Source organism: Diabrotica undecimpunctata, chromosome 3 (assembly GCF_040954645.1).
Source record: "Diabrotica undecimpunctata isolate CICGRU chromosome 3, icDiaUnde3, whole genome shotgun sequence".
Taxonomy (NCBI): Eukaryota; Metazoa; Arthropoda; class Insecta; order Coleoptera; family Chrysomelidae; genus Diabrotica; species Diabrotica undecimpunctata.
Genome location: NC_092805.1, coordinates 162,492,320 through 162,512,442, shown reverse-complemented (window position 1 = coordinate 162,512,442; position 20,123 = coordinate 162,492,320). Strand labels below are relative to the sequence as shown.

General features: G+C 32.7%; 2 protein-coding genes across 5 annotated transcripts in view; one reads left to right on the top strand and one right to left on the bottom strand.

Annotated features, from left to right (window-relative positions):
* Window positions 1-19,499, top strand: part of LOC140436277 (sulfotransferase 1E1-like) — a 30,874-nt gene extending 11,375 nt beyond the window's left edge. For 2 of the 4 annotated variants that reach the window (XM_072524984.1, XM_072524985.1), the window contains exons 2-8: window positions 3,402-3,545; window positions 5,828-5,950; window positions 7,759-7,858; window positions 10,892-11,081; window positions 14,672-14,795; window positions 15,143-15,237; window positions 19,096-19,499. In XM_072524984.1, the coding sequence (XP_072381085.1) occupies window positions 3,443-3,545; window positions 5,828-5,950; window positions 7,759-7,858; window positions 10,892-11,081; window positions 14,672-14,795; window positions 15,143-15,237; window positions 19,096-19,386 (1,026 nt within the window). In that variant the 5' untranslated portion in view covers window positions 3,402-3,442 and the 3' untranslated portion in view covers window positions 19,387-19,499. Of the gene's footprint in view, window positions 1-3,315; window positions 3,546-5,827; window positions 5,951-7,758; window positions 7,859-10,891; window positions 11,082-14,671; window positions 14,796-15,142; window positions 15,238-19,095 lie in introns of those variants that run through there. The other 2 variants (XM_072524986.1, XM_072524983.1) reach the window with 2 other exon arrangements.
* LOC140437738 (uncharacterized) overlaps window positions 1-20,123 on the bottom strand; it is a 223,068-nt gene that overhangs the window by 38,368 nt on the left and 164,577 nt on the right. The window lies entirely within an intron of this gene.

The following is a 20,123-nucleotide window of genomic DNA, read 5'->3' as shown; positions in this document are numbered from 1 at the left end:
TTTGTGGTTTTAAAACGCCTATTTCATCTACTGAATTTGTCATATCCTTCTTAATCCAGTCATCAGAGATTTCACATCTAAAAATTATACGAATAAGCTGAATTTTGCTAAGAATATCAATTTTGGGACCCCAAAAATGATGAAAAAAAGTTTACCTTTTTTATTTCAAGGCTTCCGACTAAAATCGCCCCTCGTAGGGAGAGGTAGCATATCTCATCATCAGGATTAATAAAAGAACCACTCTGAAAGTGATCCAAGTGTACGTTCCGACCAAAAGCCACGACGATGAAGAAGTAGAAATATTTTATGATGAAATAAGAACAGCTATATATACAAATAAAGCAAATTACGAATTACTATTAGGAGATTGTAATGCTAAATTGGGCAAAAAAGAGGAAGATTACGAACATTTAATTGGTAACTATGGCTACGGGAAAAGAAACGGTAGAGGAGAAATGCTTCTCAATTTCATGAATGAACATAACATGTACTCAATGAACTCCTTTTTCAATAAAAAACCAAGCAGAAAATGGACATGGATGAGCCCCGATAAAAAGACAAAGAATAAAATAGATTATATCTTAACGAAGAATAGAAACCTAGTAGAAGACGTATCAGTATTAAATCAGTTTGACCTAGGAAGCGATCATAGACTAATAAGAACAAAACTAATAATTAACAAAAAAACGCGAAAGAAAAAGAAAACGTGAAAAAAGATACAAATGGACATCTGAAGAAATCAAAAATAGTGAGTTTAATAAAAAAATAGCGCATGCATTAAATCAATTTAGCATGCAGCAGATAAACTCCAATGATATTGATGATTTGAATAACCTTATTACCGAAACAGTGAATAAAAGCCTTCTGCAACTGAAAAAACCAAAAACAACATACAATGAATTAGACAAAGAAATATTACAACAAATAAAAAGAAGGAAGATCTTAAATAAATCTAAAAAAAGGGGAACCGACGAATATAGAGAACTTAATAGGCAGATTAGAAAAGGAATCAGACAACAAAAAAGAAAAGAAAACGAAAAATTAATAACAACAACTATTGAAAAAAATAAGAGTATGAAATGCCTTAGACCGACACTAGGACGACGTCAGATGATATCATTAATGGGAAAAGACGAAAATGAAATTACAATTAGAGAAAACATACTGACACGAATAGAAGAATTTTACACATAACTTTACAGAACACATCAACAAGATGATGAGATGAGACCAGCACGGAAATTAATAAAAAATGTTGGATCAGAAATAATGCCAAAAGTAACAATTTCAGAGGTAACTACAGCATTGGAAAACATGAAGAGAAATAAAGCTGCAGAAGAAGATAGTATTACCACAGATATGATATTAGAAGGAGGTAAGGAACTAATTGCAATTGTAACTAAGCTTGTGGAAAGTTGTTTACATCAGGGCAAAGTCCCTAAGAGCTGGAACAACTCTAAAGTAATCTTATTACACAAGAAAGGTGATAGTCGAAAATTGGAAAACTACAGACCCATCAGCCTACTGTCACACCTGTTTAAAATACTCACCAAAGTCATAACTACTCGACTAACAAGGAAATTAGACGAATAGCAACCATATGAACAGGCAGGTTTTAGAAAAGGCTATTCAACTTCCGATCACCTGTTAACCACAAAAATATTAATTGAAAAATGTAACGAATACAAGTTTCCAGTTTTCCTAGCATTTGTAGACTACGAAAAAGCTTTCGATACCATAGAACACACGGCCGTAATAAACGCAATGCAAAATTGTAGAATAGACAGCAGATATATTAACTTAATAAAAGAAACTATGAACCAAGCTACAGCTACATACTACCTAAATGAAAATAAACACACGAACCCTGTACCATTAAACAGGGGAGTCAAACAGGGAGATACTTTATCACCCAAACTGTTCACCTTAGTTTTTGAGGACGTTTTTAAAAACCTAAATTGGAAATATAAGGGAATAAACATCAATGGCCGCTACCTCAGTAATCTACGATTTGCAGATGACATAATCCTGATAGCTACTGACCTACAAGAAATGCAAACCATGCTTTTAGAACTACATACCGAATCTTCAAAAATAGGACTGAAAATGAATTTAAACAAAACAAAAGTCATGCACTCCGAAGACACCGTGACAATAATAAACGATAAAGTTATAGAAAAAGTTGAAGAATATATATACTTAGGACAAAAAATAATACCAAATAGGGCAATTCAAACTGAAGAAATAAAAATAAGAAGAAAGTTAGCTTGGGCAGCATTCGGTAAACTGAACTATATACTCAGAAATCAACAAATTCAATTACAACTTAGATCTAAAGTTTTTAATGCATGCATTATTCCGATATTAACTTATGCGGCACAAACATGGACAATCACAAAAAAGAATATGAATATACTTAGAGTCACTCAACACGCGATGGAAAGAACAATGCTAGGTATATCACTTAAGGACAAGAAAACAAACACATGGATAAGACAGGAAACCAAAGTCACCGATGTGGTGCAAAAATCATTAAAGTTGAAATGGGAATACGCTGGACATGTAGCTAGGAGCGATCTAAACAAATGGCACAGATCAATTTTAACCTGGAGACCATACCAACACAAAGGACCCAGAAGCAGACCTCCTATGAGATGGACAGATGATCTGAAAAGGACTGCCGGGAAAAATTGGCTACAAGTAGCGTACAATAAAAAACAATGGAAAGGAAGACTTGAAGAGGCTTATGTCCAGATTACGTGAATGGCTAGTCGAAGAAGAAGCAGAAGAAGAAGGGACAGGGGAAACAAAAAAAAATAGCATCCAGGCTATATGTTTTAACGATTAGGCTCTAAGAGGGCGGTTGATTCAACGCAAAAAGTGCTCATAAACATTTAAGTTCAAAATTATCTCAGCTACATTTTTTAATGGGAAACATTTTTTTCTACGGTGTACAGATTCTTGGTAAATCGGTCGGTTTTTCCGTTTTTCTTCCACTACTATTGATACTTTCGGCAAAATTCATCTTGTTCGTCTCTGACAACTTGCAGTATACTGTGACTGGAATATCTGGGAAGCATGTATCTAAATGTAGTAATTACATAACAATATTTTGATTTTACTACAATTTATAAATATTTTTTCGTTATTGTCACATGTCCGCAGTAAATATAGAAATTTTATCTACATAATATCTCTTCCACTCTGACACATGTCGTATGTGCAGATATTATTATTTGTAATTACCCACGCCGAAAAACTATTAAAATCTAATATGTTTTACAATGTAAAATACGTATATCTGCATAAATATTGATAAGAATAAAGGGTTATACTCATTAGCTACACACAACACCTAAGTCGCGTTTTTAATCTACAAAGAACGGTTTTTGTTTTTATAGATCGAAAGTGCTACATCAGCAAAATAAAACTGCAATAAAATATGAACAACAAAAGAATAGTATTTAAAGAACTGCCATTAGAGATTGAAGATGTTGACAAAGAAGCATATGAAAAATTCAAAGTGCCTAATCTTAAACAATTCGGTAAGTTGTTATTAATATATGCATGTTTATGACTTGCATTTTTTATATGCCATTGCAACCAGTTTGAAGAGGACTCTATACCGCACACTGCAATGAATATTTTCCTCTTTATTAACTAACGTATTTTTACCAAGTAAGGAAATCACTCGAACAGACCAATAATATTTGCTAAACAAAATAAATCTTCTCTTCTAATTCTTTGCTCAGCTAAATAATTTGTGTGTAGTTTCAATTTCTTTCCAAAAGTAAGCCATGTTTTCCACTTTCCCTAAGGGAAAAATTTCACTAATTTCAGATATCTACGGTATCATAGGATTAAGCTCTTTTCATATTATTGAGCCCTAGGTGAGCTGGTCGATATCATTATCATCATTATCAACCTGTGTGCGTCCACTGCTGGACATAGGTCTCTCTCACCTCTTTCTATCTGTCTCTACCTTGTCCGGCTTGCATTCAGTTACTGCTAACACGCTTCAGGTCGTTATATCATCTAGTTGGTGGGCATCTTCTACTCCGTATTGCTTCTTGTCTTGGTCTCCACTCTAAAATACGTTTTGTCCATCGTTTGTTTAATAATCTGGCGGCGTGGCTTGCCCAATTCCATTTTAACGACGCGATCTTCGAAAACGTCCATTGTTTTTGTTCTACGATGTATTTCTTCGTTTGGGATTCGGTCCCTCGGAGAGACACCCAACATCTGCCACTCCATAGCCCTTTGAGTCACGCGAATTTTATTCACTACCTTTTTCGTGAGTGTTAATGTTTCACGTAGTTTAATCTACCAAACGCTGTCCAAGCTAATCCTATGCGACGTAGGAGCTTACATGTCTGATTATCTCTGCCCAACCAAATATCAAGTCCTAATAACTTAGTCTGCATGTAGTCTGCGCAATATTCCTTAGCAATATTTCGATATTGCACCACATTAGTCATTATTTGCGTCTTGTTCATATTAATCTTTAGTCTGACCTGTAAGGAAGCGTGACATAATTTTTTAAACATTATTATTGTTTTTAATATTATTTTAAACATACGGACAATGTCATCTGCAAATCTCAAATGACTGAGCTTCTCCTCATTTATGTTAATACCATGCTCGTTTAGATATGCCTTCTTACCAGTATGTTTTAAAAGCGTCGTGAATAGCTTTGAAGAGACAGTGTCTCCTCGCTGTATAGATAATTTATTTGTTTCTTGTTCAAATAATCTTACGCTAGCTGTGGCATTTTGGTAGATATATTTGATTATGTTAGTGTAGCAATGGTTTATTTGGCATTCTGTCAATGTTTTTAATATTTTCTAATGGCTTATGGTATCGAATGCTTTCTCGTAGTCGACAAATATCAGTGCCAATGGTTTGTTGTATTCTGCAGACTTCTCTTTCAGGTTCTTTATCACTAGTAAGTGGTAGTTAGTGCTATATCCCGATCTAAATCCAGCTTGTTCTCTAGACTGATAGAAGTCCAATTTAGCGTCCAGTGTTGTCTTAATAATTTTTGTAAAAAGTTTATATATGTGTGAAAGCAAACTGATATAACGGTAGTTTTTTAGATCTGTTATGTCTCCTTACTTGTGTAATAAAATAATGACTGCATTGTTCCATCGAGAAGGAGTTTTTACTTGGTAGATGCATTCGGTGGAAAGCGTGACCAAAGCTTGGATAATTTTATTTCCACCTAGTTTGATCGCTTCGATCTCTACTCCGTCGTCGCCAGGGGATTTATTATTTTTCATTTCTAAAAGTGCCGATTTGATTTCGTATGGAAATATTTCTGGCATTGATTCTGATCCCTGGTTTGTGATTTTGGACAGAGGCTGGTCTTGCCTTTCGTCCGTGCTCTCATACATTTCGCGATATAAAGATTCTCAAAAAATTTTATTACACATCTGTATTTTGTACCGACTCCTTCGTGATCTTCAGATGTTCAGCAAGATCCAGATACTTTATGTTTAGGGGGTTCTTCGAAATTCCTGTAGTAGTAGGAATAATAGCTAATAGGAGTAATATCGTTTGGGTACTTTCCATTCTCCACTTTCTTTTTATCTGAAGATATCTGTAATTAACGATCTCGTTGTATTTAATACGCGGATGTGTTGTTTATCTCTTAAATAGTTGAAGGGAAGAGATTAAGATGTTTAGGGCACATTCACCGAATTTATGGTTATATAGGATGTAGTGAAAGACAATTATACAATACAATGAAGAGTAGAGCTATGTTAACTTTTGTACGAATTAATACAATTAATTTCACTTGTTTAAATAAAGTACACTTTTGTTGCAGAAGGTATTCTAGTAGGCCCTAAGAAATATTACTGCCATCCATGTTACAAGGAGGTTGGACTGGAATATTACAATTTCGAGGCAAGATCCAATGACGTATATATATTAGGAATAATGAGATCTGGTTGGTATCAATTACTACTTTAGTTAATCCAGAAATTATCTTGATAACATTTTAATATTAAATTTCATTTTATCCAGAAATACTTTCATTGAAATAGGTTCCAATAAGAAGATCTCACTTGCCATTTTCAAGTCTCTCTGGATGGTATGCTTCTTGTCGATGTTCGAGTGGAAGTGACGCTACGCGTGTTAGGCAGCTGGCTTTTGTAGTTACTGCGCGTTGCGCGCGCTCTTGTAATTGTAAATGTCCAGTGCGCAGGTCAGTGGGCGGGGTCTTGGTCGATTCCGTTCTTGCGTTATTCTTCGGGATAATTGGTTTTTTCGATTCTTGTTTTTCTATTTCTATGGCTTCTCTGATAATTCGTTTTCTCTTGTTTTCGACATTCGCTAACATTACCGTATGTTTGAGGTCAATTTTGTGTCCTGTAGCTAAAGAATGCTAGGCTAGGGATGACGTCGTTTCTTTTCGTTCGATGGCATTGCGATGAATGTTCTTCTTGTCTTACTTGGATCCTTCTATCTGACAAATGGAATATATATGGGATGATATATATATATATATATATATATATATATATATATATATATATATATATATATATATATATATATATATATATATATATATATATATACTGTCAATTTTGAAATACGTTTGTGTCATGTCCTCGGTAGTATAGTAGTCAGCATCCCAGCCTGTCACGCGGGAGACCGGGGTTCGATTCCCAGTCGAGGAGGAGTTTTTTATTAATATTATTACATCGTAAATTAAATACATGCGTAAGTAGAAAAGTTATGTATATTATTGTCATTTTTAAATACTTATGAATATTGCATTTTAATTTGTATTGTTTTATTATATTGAATTATGTTGCAGTGTATTGTATTGTATTTTTATATTAATAACAAAATAAACAATGAATTTTACTGCAGAGTATGTGTAAAAAATTGTTTGCATTCAACTCCTTTCATACATATATGAAAATAAGAATATACATTTTCATCAAAATATTGATTCAATCCTTCATTTACCATACTCCTATTACAGGTCAAATGTTGTTTATTAATTGTTAGTAAGTTGTTATTAATTCTGTTTCTCTTTCTGCTATGTCTTAACTATAGCATTACATATGTAATGATTGTGCAGATTGACTCCCAAATAAATTTGTAACGGCGAATGCGTGTATAGAAGTGTAACTTCTACCGGCAGTCCCACTGGACTGCCACACCCGTTTTTTTTTGTGTATGGACACCAGAGTAGATGGCACCTTTGTAAGCCGCCATATATATGTAGATATGTCTTGTCGGTGTCTTAATGGTATATATATATATATATATATATATATATATATATATATATAAGGAACACTCGAAGAGTGGTGGATTTTTCGGTCAAAGTGGAGAAAAAAGAAAGACAAAGAAGGTGGCTACTTCATAAGGAGGTAACACACTTAAAATAACTTTTCCATGTATGTTTGGTTTTTCATATTGTTCTTTTTAGATGAACTGATGATGCTTCTTGATTAAGAAGCGAAACGTCTTCAATAAATAGATGAAGTAGCCACCTTCCTTGTCTTTTTTTTTTCTCCACTTTGAGAAGTTGAACAAACTGTAACTAAGCTACTAATCGATATGTTTCACAATTATACATGGTGAAACTATAAAAATTCAGTAAATTAAGATTAATGTGAGATTACAAGTTAATGGACTAATTTGTGATTAAAAAAAAACTATATACAATTTTTTATCTCTATAGATGTTTACTTTTTGCGAGCTTAGTATTTATTAATGTTTAATTTATAATTAAAGGTACAACTTTAGTATCAGAACTGGTATACTTATTGGTTAATGATCTCAATTTTCAAAAAGCTGCTGGTGAAGATCTTCATGACAGAGTTCCAAATTTAGAGTAAGTAATTTTGAGAACTTTTACTGGATTAACCAAACACGAAAATCAAAAAGCAAGTTTAATAATTTTTATTGCCGTTAAATATTATTGCCAATAATAATTATAGATAATACTAAAAAAAACTTGCATATCTGGTATTATCTTCCTAAATTTTTAAATCGCTCGATTTGTGTGACTCCTATTTCACATTTCTATAATTATATTAATTTTCTCTCTGCTTCTTCTTCTTCTTTTTATGTAGGCATGACTATGTCTGTTTTTCAATGTGCCTCCAGTTGTCGTTCCATCGTTTTTGTGGTCTTCTTACTTGCTCTTGCCGGCGTCCTTACTACTTTATTTGGTGTCATTGGGTTTATATGATCGTTCCGTTCTACTCTTCTATTTCTTACCCAGTTCTTGATGTTCTCCACCTTGCATCTATGTCGTATATCTGTACTTCTAGCTCTGTCCCATAGTGTCTTACCATCAATTTTTCTCATCAAGTGTTTTCATCTCTGCTGTTTCTAACATCATTTTTGTCCTCTCTGTGTCAGATCGTGTTTCTGCCGCGTATGTCATTATTGGTCTGATGACTGTTATGTAAATTCTGCCTTTCGTTTCTTTCTCGATAATTTTATTTCTCCATATTGTTTCATTCAGGCAATCTGCGTCTTTGTTTTCTCTATTCACTTGATCTTCCACTTCAGTTTCCAGCTTTTCGTGGCTATATAATGTGATGCAGAGATATTTAAACTTTGCCAGATTCTTCTTCTACTTTTACTTTTATTGTGTTGTTTTGGTACGTCCTTTAATTTGCCCTGGTCAAATGCCTTCTTAAGGTCCACGAAACATATATATGCCAGTTTATTGTATTCTAATGATTTCTCTCGCACCTGCCTCATTATAAATATGGCATCGGTGCCAGCGGCGGCCGGCCAGGTGAAGTAGGTGAAGGTGAGGTTCACCAAAAAAATATAATTAAATTGAGACAAATAAATAAACAATGAAAGCAACATTATTATATCTAAATTCTGAAATTAATTATTTATTCTCTTTTAATTAATCTAAAAATTAAAAAGGACAACTAGCTTTATTAGCGGTACGTACTTGACGGTCAAGTCCTGACTTGTGTCACTAGACGTGTAGGATTCAGGAATAGGTGATGTACCATGGGTGAATATCATTTTTGAAATGCGAAATCCATCTGCATAAGCGTCCACGGTTGCCATGGCAACGTGACGTCAGCCTATCCTTAGTGATAGCTGAGAAAACTGGTGAGTGCAGTTCCGTCTAAAAATATATTATTCGTCTTCACCCACTGTTGGATGTGTATTTGGTATTCCTATTTTTAGGAAATTTCTGTCAGCTACAATATTTTGAAATTTAGTCTATTATATAGATATTTTTTATATAGTATAGTGTATAGTATAGTATTTATTAGTTTAGTTTAGTCACAGTATTAATTTTATTTGTTTAGTGCACTTTATTAATACATTTCTCTGTGGTTTGTTTCGGATTTCGGATATAAAGTGTTCTCGTGGATTTCGTTTGGACATAAATAATTTTAGACAGACATGAATCCAATTAATGACTTCTTCTTCTTCTTCCTATGCCGTCTCTATTAACGGAGGTTGGCGATCACATTTCTAAAAGTTTCTCTGTCTTTTGCAACGTGGAATAATTCGTCTAAAGTCATGTTTGTCCAGTTTCGAATATTTCGCAGGCATGATTTCCTCTTTCTACCTATTCCCTTTTTGCCATCGACTCTACCCTGCATGATGACCTGCAGAAGACTATATTAAATGGTGGCTAAATAAATGACTTGGTGTGTAATATATTAGAGACTCCGTTTAGGCATTGGAAAAATGAAGATAATAGGGATGTTCTATTACATGGTCGACCTACCAGTATTTTAAACATCTGCGTCTGATTCAGAGTGGTCGGCTGCAATCAGCATCTGACTCAGAGTGGGCGGCTGAATCGAAACTCACCAACCCGTTTTAGCAGGCGTGGTGTTTTAATCGCCAAAAAACCCTCAATGAAATGTCAAGGTTCAGAACTAAAATACCCCAGGTAAGCAGAATGAATCGTATCTAGTATAAGTGCCCTAAAAAACTGTTTTCAAGTTATTAGGGCCCTAAACTCTACACATTTTTTTTAACGAATTTTAAATGAGATTTGGGCGCGAAGTAGGTACCAAAACTCCTTTTGGCTCCGGCAAGCTTTCCTCATCTTCACCACTTTTTTAGGCCACGAGCCGCCGCTGGCGGTGTATGATATTCCCAACCTAAAACATTGTTGTTCTTCTGTTAGTGTTATATTTAGTTTATTTGTTATCACTTTGGTTGATAATTTTAGTGTTGTATTTAATAAATTAATTTTCGTGTAATTTTCCGGGTCCGATTTGTCTCCCTTTTCGAAGAGAGGTATTAGGATGCTTGATCTCCATTCTTGAGGAATAAATATAATAATTTTCTCTTATGTATTATATTTCTAATATAGTGTCCAATGTGTCGAAATTATGTTTTCTATCGTATACAAAAACAGTATTTAGACGATATGTTTCAAGGTAATATAATCACAGTCATCGAAAGAAATACTGTGTGCATATACGAAGGTATTATTTATTGTGATCCTGACGTATTTTATTTTAATACATTATCTTTATATTTATTCCGGTTTAGACTGTATACTTCAAAGTTATTGATGATAACCACCCAGCCGTAAACGTCCATTGCTAAACAGAGAACCCTTGCTACTGTTTTCAACAGTTTATCAACTACCACCCGGTATCGATTTCTTTTGACAAATATCTTTTTCTTTTTATTTTCTTCGTTTTTCTTTAAATCGATTTAGTGATCGCCAAAAATATCATTTGTTCTCAAATGGTCTTCATTTCGATATCCTGTTTTTCATCGATCATCTTGTTTCTCGCTTTGTATCTCGCTATTACTCACACCTAATTGGGTATTGCAAAGAAGTGGTAAAAGAAATGATGCAGATCTTATAATATAAAGCTGTTGAAATGAAATTAAAAATGAAAATCATTTTCAGAGCCTACTTATCATATAAAATATTTGTCGGTCAGAAGGCAGTTTTTGGATTTGGCTTTTTAAAGTTTGACACATGTTCATTACTAAGGAACCATGTCAAAACCTTTGATGAAGAGGTAAACCAAAGATGTATCCGTACACATCTTCCAATAAGTCTGCTCTCTCCTCATATCTTTGATGTTGGTGCAAAGGTAGGTCCTGTAATATTCTTTTAAATCTATTTATATTTGAAACCGTTACAAAATAAGAAGAAGGTTTATTGTATAAATACCAATTGGTTTCGTAGATTTAACAAGTAAAAAAGAAGGCTAGGAAGACAAAAATTTAAATCTTACGTATAAATTATGCTTTTTATCTTCAAATGTACCGGGTGGTCCAATAAGCCGATCTCTCGTCTATATATCAGAAACTATTCATGTTATAACTTTAGGACAAAAAATTCCTTAGTAAAAGTGGCCAAGAGAAATCACTCAAAATAACTTTCAAGTTTCTGGGTTAACCGCTAGGGGGCGTAACCTGTGAAGAAAAATTTTTAAACAAGTTTTTTGTGAAATATGCCCAATAATACCAAGTGTTACATAAGTAAACTAGAAAGAAGCCTAAATTCCGCACAAAATTGTTCAAGTACTTTTGTTTATTTTTTCAAATAAAGGGTGGGGGAGACTGGGAAAGTATTTATGGATAAATACCTATAACTTTGGTTTGGATCAACCGATTTTAACGAAATTAGTGTCATTAGAAAGAGTGTGGATGAATTAATTTACATCTACTAGAAAACAATTACATTTAGTTTTAATTGTCATGGGTAGATGGTACTTTCGAATAGAAAATATAAAATTCGTTTCTCTTCAAAATGTTTAATAAAAACACCTATTCATTGTAAATTATAATGGAACTGGATGAAATTCGTAACAAAATGGCGCCTGATGCCATTGGAGTATTGACTCACCTTTTATTATAACTTAAAATTAAATATGTGAAAGATCATATAAATATCTCGATCAATAAAACTTAATGTCCAATTAGATGTTCAAATTGTTTTCCATCGTTGTCCACACAAAGATGTAATCTTTCACGCGTAGAGATAACAGCTGTTAGTAAAATAGAGTAAAATAAAAGTACAGACATGTTAAGTCTGGAGATCTAGCTGGCCATGAAAATATATTTCCTTTTCCAATCCATTTATTTGAATAACTTGCATACAAATAATCTCGAACTCGTCTGGAAAAGTGCGTAGGACACCCGTCATGTTGTAATATCATATCTCTTCTTGTTTGTAAGGAAATATCTTCCAATAAAACAGGCAATTGATTTTCCAGAAAATTTAAATTTGTTTCGCCATTTAAAGTTCTATTCAAGAAATATGGACCTACGATCTTTCCATCAACTATACCAAACCAAACATTAAGACTCGATCTATCTTGAACCTCCACCTCATGTATCCAGTGAGGATTTTCTTAAGGTCAATAATGCATATTATACAGATTAACACCACCGCACTATTAAACGTAGCCTCGTCTGTTAACAAAATCTTTGACATGATATTAAAAGCCTTGCATTAAAATCTCATGTAAAGCTTAGTGGAGAACTACATGATAAGGATGCAGTCTAAAAAACAGAACAACAAATATTGGTGAAAAAGAAACCACTATATTTACTAAAACTCAAAAAATCTTGAAAAATCTACAATTGTTTCACAAGATAAATCGTGCATAAGTATTTTTAAGAAGCGGATAAAAGGATAAAAGCGCCGTGTTGCCGTTTTTATCGGAATATTAAAATAACAGTTGAATCTAAAGTTTAAAGGGAATTCCAAGTTTCTGACATAAACGTTCACTTTATAATATGAAAAACCAACCTGTGATGTTTTAAAATCCTTAGAACAGTAGTTTTGGGTATGTTTAATTCTATAGAGATTTGCCGACTACTTATATGTAGATTCTGTTGAATTAAAGCAAGAACATTGATTGAATTATCTTCGGTCATACCTCTACTAAGTCGTTTAAAACAAGGAAGATCAAAACTACCAGTTTCTCTTAATCTTCTTGCCTTTCTTTCAAATACTTCTTTGCCATAATGTCTCCTGTCAGGATATCTTACAGAATATATACGTGAGGCAATAGCAGCATTTTGGTGATATTCGAAATAAACTCCAATCATATCATACAATTCTGCATTTGATATACTCATCACGAATTATTAGTACTGATAATTAGTTACTAATATTACCAATATTCATATCTATTGAAAAAAGTGCAATTTTTAATTCGAATTATAATATAACACTTCTTAACAGTGTTTTGACTGCTGTCAATAAATAAACAATATGAACTCCCCGTCAAATTCATTGTCGTAGCCTACTTAGTTTCGAAAAAACTATTTTTAATCATATGAAATAACAATGGTCCAAATAGGTATCAACATTAAGATTCCTACTGACTTATTTTTTAATTTATAATACAGGGTGAGTCAATACTATACTTATTTATGTTTATGCGTTTTTATTCATATCTCGAGTTCGACAAAAGCTATTAACATGCGGTTTGCGCCATTTTGTTACGAATTTAATTCAATTCATTAAACATTTTGAATAAAAACAAATTTTAATTTTTTCTATTCGAAAGTACCCTCTACCTATGACAATTAAAACTATATGCAATTATTTATAGTATATGCAAATTAATTCATCCACACTCTTTTTAATGATACTAATTTAGTTAAAATTGGTTAATCCGAGCCCGATTGGAAGAAGAAAGAGAGGAAGACCCCGAAGGTCATTCAGAGATGAAATCGACGAGGCTATGGAGAAAAGAACCCTGCGAGATGGAGACTGGAATGACAGGGAAAATTGGAGAAAACGGTTGAGTGAAGGAAGACAGTGAAAACTGTGGAAATCCTTAGTAGTAGTAGTAGTGGTTAATCCAAACCAAAGTTATAGGTATTTATCCACAAATACTTTCCCTCTCTCCCCCACCCTTTATTTGAAAAAAATTAAAAAAAATACTTGAACAACTTTGAGCAGAATTAAGGCCTCTTTCTAGTTTACTTATTTAACACTTGGTATAATTGGGCATATTTCCCAAAAAACTGGTTGTCAAAGTTTTCTTTACAGGTTCCGCCCCCTAGCGGTTAACCGAGAAACTTGAAAGTTATTTCCAGCGATGTCCTTTGGCTACTTTTACTAAGTTAGAATATGAATAGTTTCTGATATATAGCCGAGAGATCGGCTTATTGGTATATATTTAGGATATTTTAAATCATCCTTTTCAGCTTTCATTTAAAACTTGCTTATTTAAATAATTATAAATAAAGATTTAAAAACAAATTTAAAAAAAATATTATGGGCATTATATATACATACATATATATATATATATATATATATATATATATATATATATATATATATATATATATATATATATATATATATATATATATATATATATATATATATATATATATATATATATATATAATGCCCATAATGTGGAAGACAGTTGTAGAGTTCGTCGTTTCAATATTTAAACAATGATTACGATATGTTAATCATATACTTTCTGGAAAATATCTTTTTTTTTTACATAATACTTGGATATAAAATTTGTTCCAACCTATAACCAATTACATTTTGATTTACGTGTATTGTAATTTTATTTGATTAGACTAATATGTACTAAATTAATTTTGTCTATCTAATACTAATTTGTTTATGATAATTTTATTAAAAATTTTATTGGTATATTAACCTTTAATTTATAATGTATGTTGTAATTTTTAGGTTATTTATTGTGCTAGAAACCCTAAGGATGTAATAGTTTCAAACTACCACTTGTTTCGATTATTTCAAGAAGAACATTTTCACTCGTTTGAAGATTTTTTTAGGATGTTTAAATCAAGTAAGCGTAAGTATTTTTTAAATATACGTTTACAATGATATAACAATTGATAAAATAAAGAGACTGCGTTAATGAACTGTTGCTATTATGATTTTGGACGCGCGAGTTTAATGTTCTCAATGTTTTTCATTACTTATTTAGTTTATTCAGTTCAGCATTTTTTTTTATTTATTTACGCTGTAACCACCAGGGTTATTAGCGAACTAAAAAATATAATACAGATAAAGTTAGAAAAAATTACAATAATTGATAGAGTAAAAAGGTTCCAGATTATAAAAATATTATACTCAATTGTACAACAAAACGGTATCATATATTTAATTATTTAACCTTTTTTCCTCCTTTTTATCTAGTGGCATTTTTGCCCTATTTTGAACACCTGAAAGAAGGCTGGGCGAGACGAAACAATCCAAACTTCCTGTTTATATTTTATGAAGACCTAACGAGGGTATGTAAAATTTTATAAATTAGACTTGCATAATGTATATTAAATTTATATCACTGAAAAATTATTAACTTGTACCATGTACCACAATATACCATTACTCAAATAAGTTTTACTATTTACCGAAAATGTCTGACCTCTGTAGAATTTGGGGTTTTTAGACTTAACCCTTTCGATCATGGCGTCTACAATATTGTACACATAATTTTCAAGTATCTAGCCTACCCACAATTGGCTTGGTTTTACAGTTATGTGATATCTTGTGCATCCACAGACATTTTGTAATAAGTATTGCCTAGTTTAAAGTGACTTCTAGCATAGAGAAGCATCAATTTATAAGAGCTGTTTACATGGTGATTACTGCGTTACACGTTTTATCCAGGTAAGCTCTCGTAATTCCATAAATATATCAAAAATTATTGGTCATTATGTCAATTTTATGTTTTTATTTGGAGTACAAGTATTATATTGTTAGATGTATATTAATATTTTCGCATGTATTTCTTGCAGTGATTATAACAGGTCTCTAAAATATGGTGTCCACAATTGTAGACAAAAGATATTTTATTTGTTTTAGCAAATCATGTCTTAGAGGAAATTTTTAAAGGAAAATGAACTTCTTCAAGAGCTAGAAAAGAGCCTTTCTGATATAGATGGCGTTGAAAGTGATTGTAGTCATAAAGATGGAGATATTATAATGCCAAGGGGAATTAGATATCCTTAACTTGATTATATGGAGGATATAATTGAACAAGAAGACGAGTTCCATGATGTTATCTAGCAAATCATTATGGATGAGGAACATCCGACTCCAAATTCTGAAGAGTTTAAAGATAATTATCGAAATATAGATATATTCTAAAGAAACGAGATCATATGGATGCAAGACGTCAAGTTCCAAACCAGAAGTTTGTTTTTGGAGAAACAATCAGTTCAAAACCTTTCGCTTGAGAATGAAATATAATATCAAATAGACTATTTCATGAAATATTTTACAGAAGATTCATTCAAAAAAATAGTCGATTGTACCAATATTCGTGCTCTCCATAATAATGACAATCATTTCTCACCAACCAATTTAAAGGATCTGAAAGCTTTATTTAAATTACATTTAATTATTGGTTGTTTGAAGTTTCCACGTCTAAGTATGTACTGGAATAAATCATTGGAGGTGGCAATATTTCACGAGACAATGTCCATAAATAGATTCTAAAATCTTCGAACCAATCTACATTGTGTTAACGATTTGGAGAATCGAAATCAGAACGACAGGCTGTGGAAGGTGAGACCAGTCTTCAATTCAGTACTAAATAGATGCAAGGAGCTAGAAGTAGAGAACTATGTTTGCGTGGATGAACAAATGGTTCCTTTCAAAGGCCAATTAAATATAAAACAGTATAAAAAAAATAAACAGCATCCATGGGGCTTAAAATTATTTCTAGTTTGTGGTACAAGTGATCTAACATACAATTTTATTATCTATCAAAACAAAACAACAACCAGAAGTCAAAAGTGCTTTTGATAGAGTGAAGCAAAATGGCATCTTAAATTTATTACAAGCTGGACAAATAGACCATCAGATAATAAGGACAATTAATGAAAATAACAAGAACAACAAGACCAGAGTTATAATGTCAACAAAAGAAACAGAATGCATAGAACTAAAAGGAGGAATCCGCCAAGGAGACTCGCTCAGCCCATTGTTATTCAATATGGTGATGAATCAAATAATTCACGAAGTAAGAAAACGACACGGATACCACATGGGAGCGCATAAAATCACGATACTATGCTATGCCGATGATGTAGTACTAATTGCTAATAACGAAGATAACCTACAAAGGCAGCTCCACACCTTCAATATCACAGCAAACAAACTTAATATGAGAATATCAGTAGAAAAAACTAAATATATAGTGATCAGTAAAGAGCCACGTAGATGCAAACTAGAAATAGACGGCAAAATTGTAGAACAAGTAATGAAATTCAACTACCTAGGAGTAGAGATCACTAGTGACAGGGATATAAGAACAGAGACCACAATACAAGCATCAAAACCTCAAGACTAAGTGGTTGCCTCCGAGAAACCATATGGAGAAACAAATATCTGACCACGGAAAGCAAAATGAAAGTATACAAGACAATAGTAAGACCAATCCTAACATATGCAGCGAAGACAAGGACCGATACAAGAAAGACGAAACAACAAATCAACAATATCGATATGAAAGTATTAAGATCAATAGCGGGCATATCATTAAGAAACAGACAAACCAACAGAAGTATACGCAAACAATGCAAAATTCAAAATATGAACAGGTGGATAAAAACAAAAAAAAAACTGAAACGAACATGTAAATCGAATGGGACCAGATAGATTAGCGAACATCTGTAAAAACAACAAGCCGTATAGCAGAAGACCCGTTGGAAGGCCGCCAAAAAGGTAAAAAGACAATGTACAGTCAACAACGACTGAAACAGAATAAGAGGCAGGCAAACAGGAGTAATCCTAGTCTCACGAAGAAGAAGAAGAAGACAAAACAACGGAAATAAATCCTATAACAGTTAAAAAATTTGGTCAAAGAGCCGCAGTAGTGTTACATCCTTCCGAAAATTTAGCGCCACAACGACACACATTATTTTGTGATAATTATTTTACTTCTTACAATTTAATAAGGTCCTGAATCAAAAATCTATTTCTATAACAGGCACTATCAGACTAAACTGATTTTTTAAACCTCCTGTTACCAACGAAAAAGAATTCTGAAAGGAGCAGAGAGGATTTTCTAAGGAAGTGGTATCAAATGGTGGAGTTGTTTTGGTCAACTGGCTGGATAATAAGTATCATTGGCTTCAAACTATGTAAAAATAGGAAACCAAGATAAAGTAAAACATTGAAATAAAACTGCAAAACAACGAATTGAAATGAACCGGACTTAAATAGTGAAGGAATACAATACTTTATTGGGCGGAGTCGACAAAGCTGACGCCCTTATATCAATATACCGAACAAAAATTCGCTGCAAAAAATGGACACTGAGAATGATATTTAATGAGGTGGATATGGCAATTGTAAATTCTTGGTCAAAATACAAAAAAGATTGCCAATTACTTGGTCGCCGAACGAAAAAACCCCAACGGAGATATCTGAGGTGCTCATCAAGCAAAGCAATGATATTTTCAGGAGTGAGAAGTGAGTAGGCCTTCAAAAGATGACGTCTCTGTTCAACTAAGTCGAACTAGGATTAAAGTAAGGCGTCTTGCAGCGGTACAATTAGACAACATAAACCATATGCCTAAGCATACTGGGGTGTCCCTTCCTGGACGGTGCAGGAACGTTGGCTGCAAGGGCAAGTCTAGATAGACTTGCACTAAATGTAAGGTGAATTTATGCCTTCAAAAAGATCGCAACTGTTTTGTAAATTTCCATGGAAAATAAATACTTACATTTTATATTACATACTTACATTTTCTTTAAATTTTTACTATATTTTCATTTTTCAATACATAGTATAATTTATTTTATTGACTACCAATGTCTACAATTGTAGACATTATTTTTTTCCTATACCTAAGGAACCAAATTTTAAAGAAACCATTCGAGGGTGTTAATTATCATATTTTACCCAAGATATTAACCAAAAAATAATTTTTACCTGTGTAAACAAAAACTCGTGACTAAAAGGGTTAAGAATATCATTGCCCAAATTTTTTCTAAATAACTTTTGTAGATATCCCGTACTATAACGGAATGGATTATCGACCAATTTCGTACTAAAAACTCACTCTGTATGTATAAAAATATTTACAAAATTATAAAATGGAATATGACGTATAGAATAAACCTATCATTTATTTCAGGATAAGCGGAAATATATTAAAAAAATATCAGATTTTCTTGATATTTACGTAAGTGAAGAAGCTCTAGATGAGTTAGAAGACCACTTAGACATTAACAAATTCAAGAATAATAGAACAATTAATTTCGAAAGCATACGAAAAATGGGATATTTAAGCAAAAACGAATCATTCATACGAAAAGGGGAGATAGGACAATGGAGAACGTACTTTACTGGAGATTTAGAGACAGAAGTTGATGAATGGATTGAAGAAAATTTGACAGGTACCGATATCAAGTTTCCAGATTACTAGATACTAATTTAATTTAGAAATGATAAACGTAAGAGGTCTCTATTCTTTTTTATTCTTAATACACAATTATTATAAATGTGTAAATGATTTATTAAAATAATTAATAAAGTTATTTAAACAACATTTTATTTTATTTCGAAAAATTTGAGGGTTTCTTAATAACTTACCTAAAAACTGGAGCTTGGAGAGGCGGTTTTCGTCAGTTCACGTCGAAGAAGAGAAATCGAAAGCAGACAATAGTGAAACGAAAAGAGAACACGATTGGCCCGCCAGGTTCCTGTGAGATTAATTAATATTTACTGTTTGATAACTACCCCAATGGAGCGTGTCCCCTCGAGAACGAGTGTTTAGTTTAGTTTTATCTGCTATACGCCACCAGTGTTGCTGGTAAAAATTTAAGTAAGTTAGATAATTTATGCAATGATAAAAATTCCAACACAACTTCGTTAGACCACTTCATAGTAAAATTAGCACTGCAATGACCATACGAGGCCCTAGCGGCGTTGTAAGGAGTAGGCGTAAGTACGTGCTATATATCAGCTTCCAAGCTTCCTTTGAACCTTGTTAATTTACGTGCAAACAACAGGACAACACGTGCCCACCGTAAATAGAGAGTTTTGCCCTATTTCAGAGATCTTAAATCACAAATATTGAGGGAAAGAACGGTATTACACGTTGTGTTGGTCCCCGTCTTGAGATTTTGATATTTTATACTATGTATTTTCTATTTCACTTTG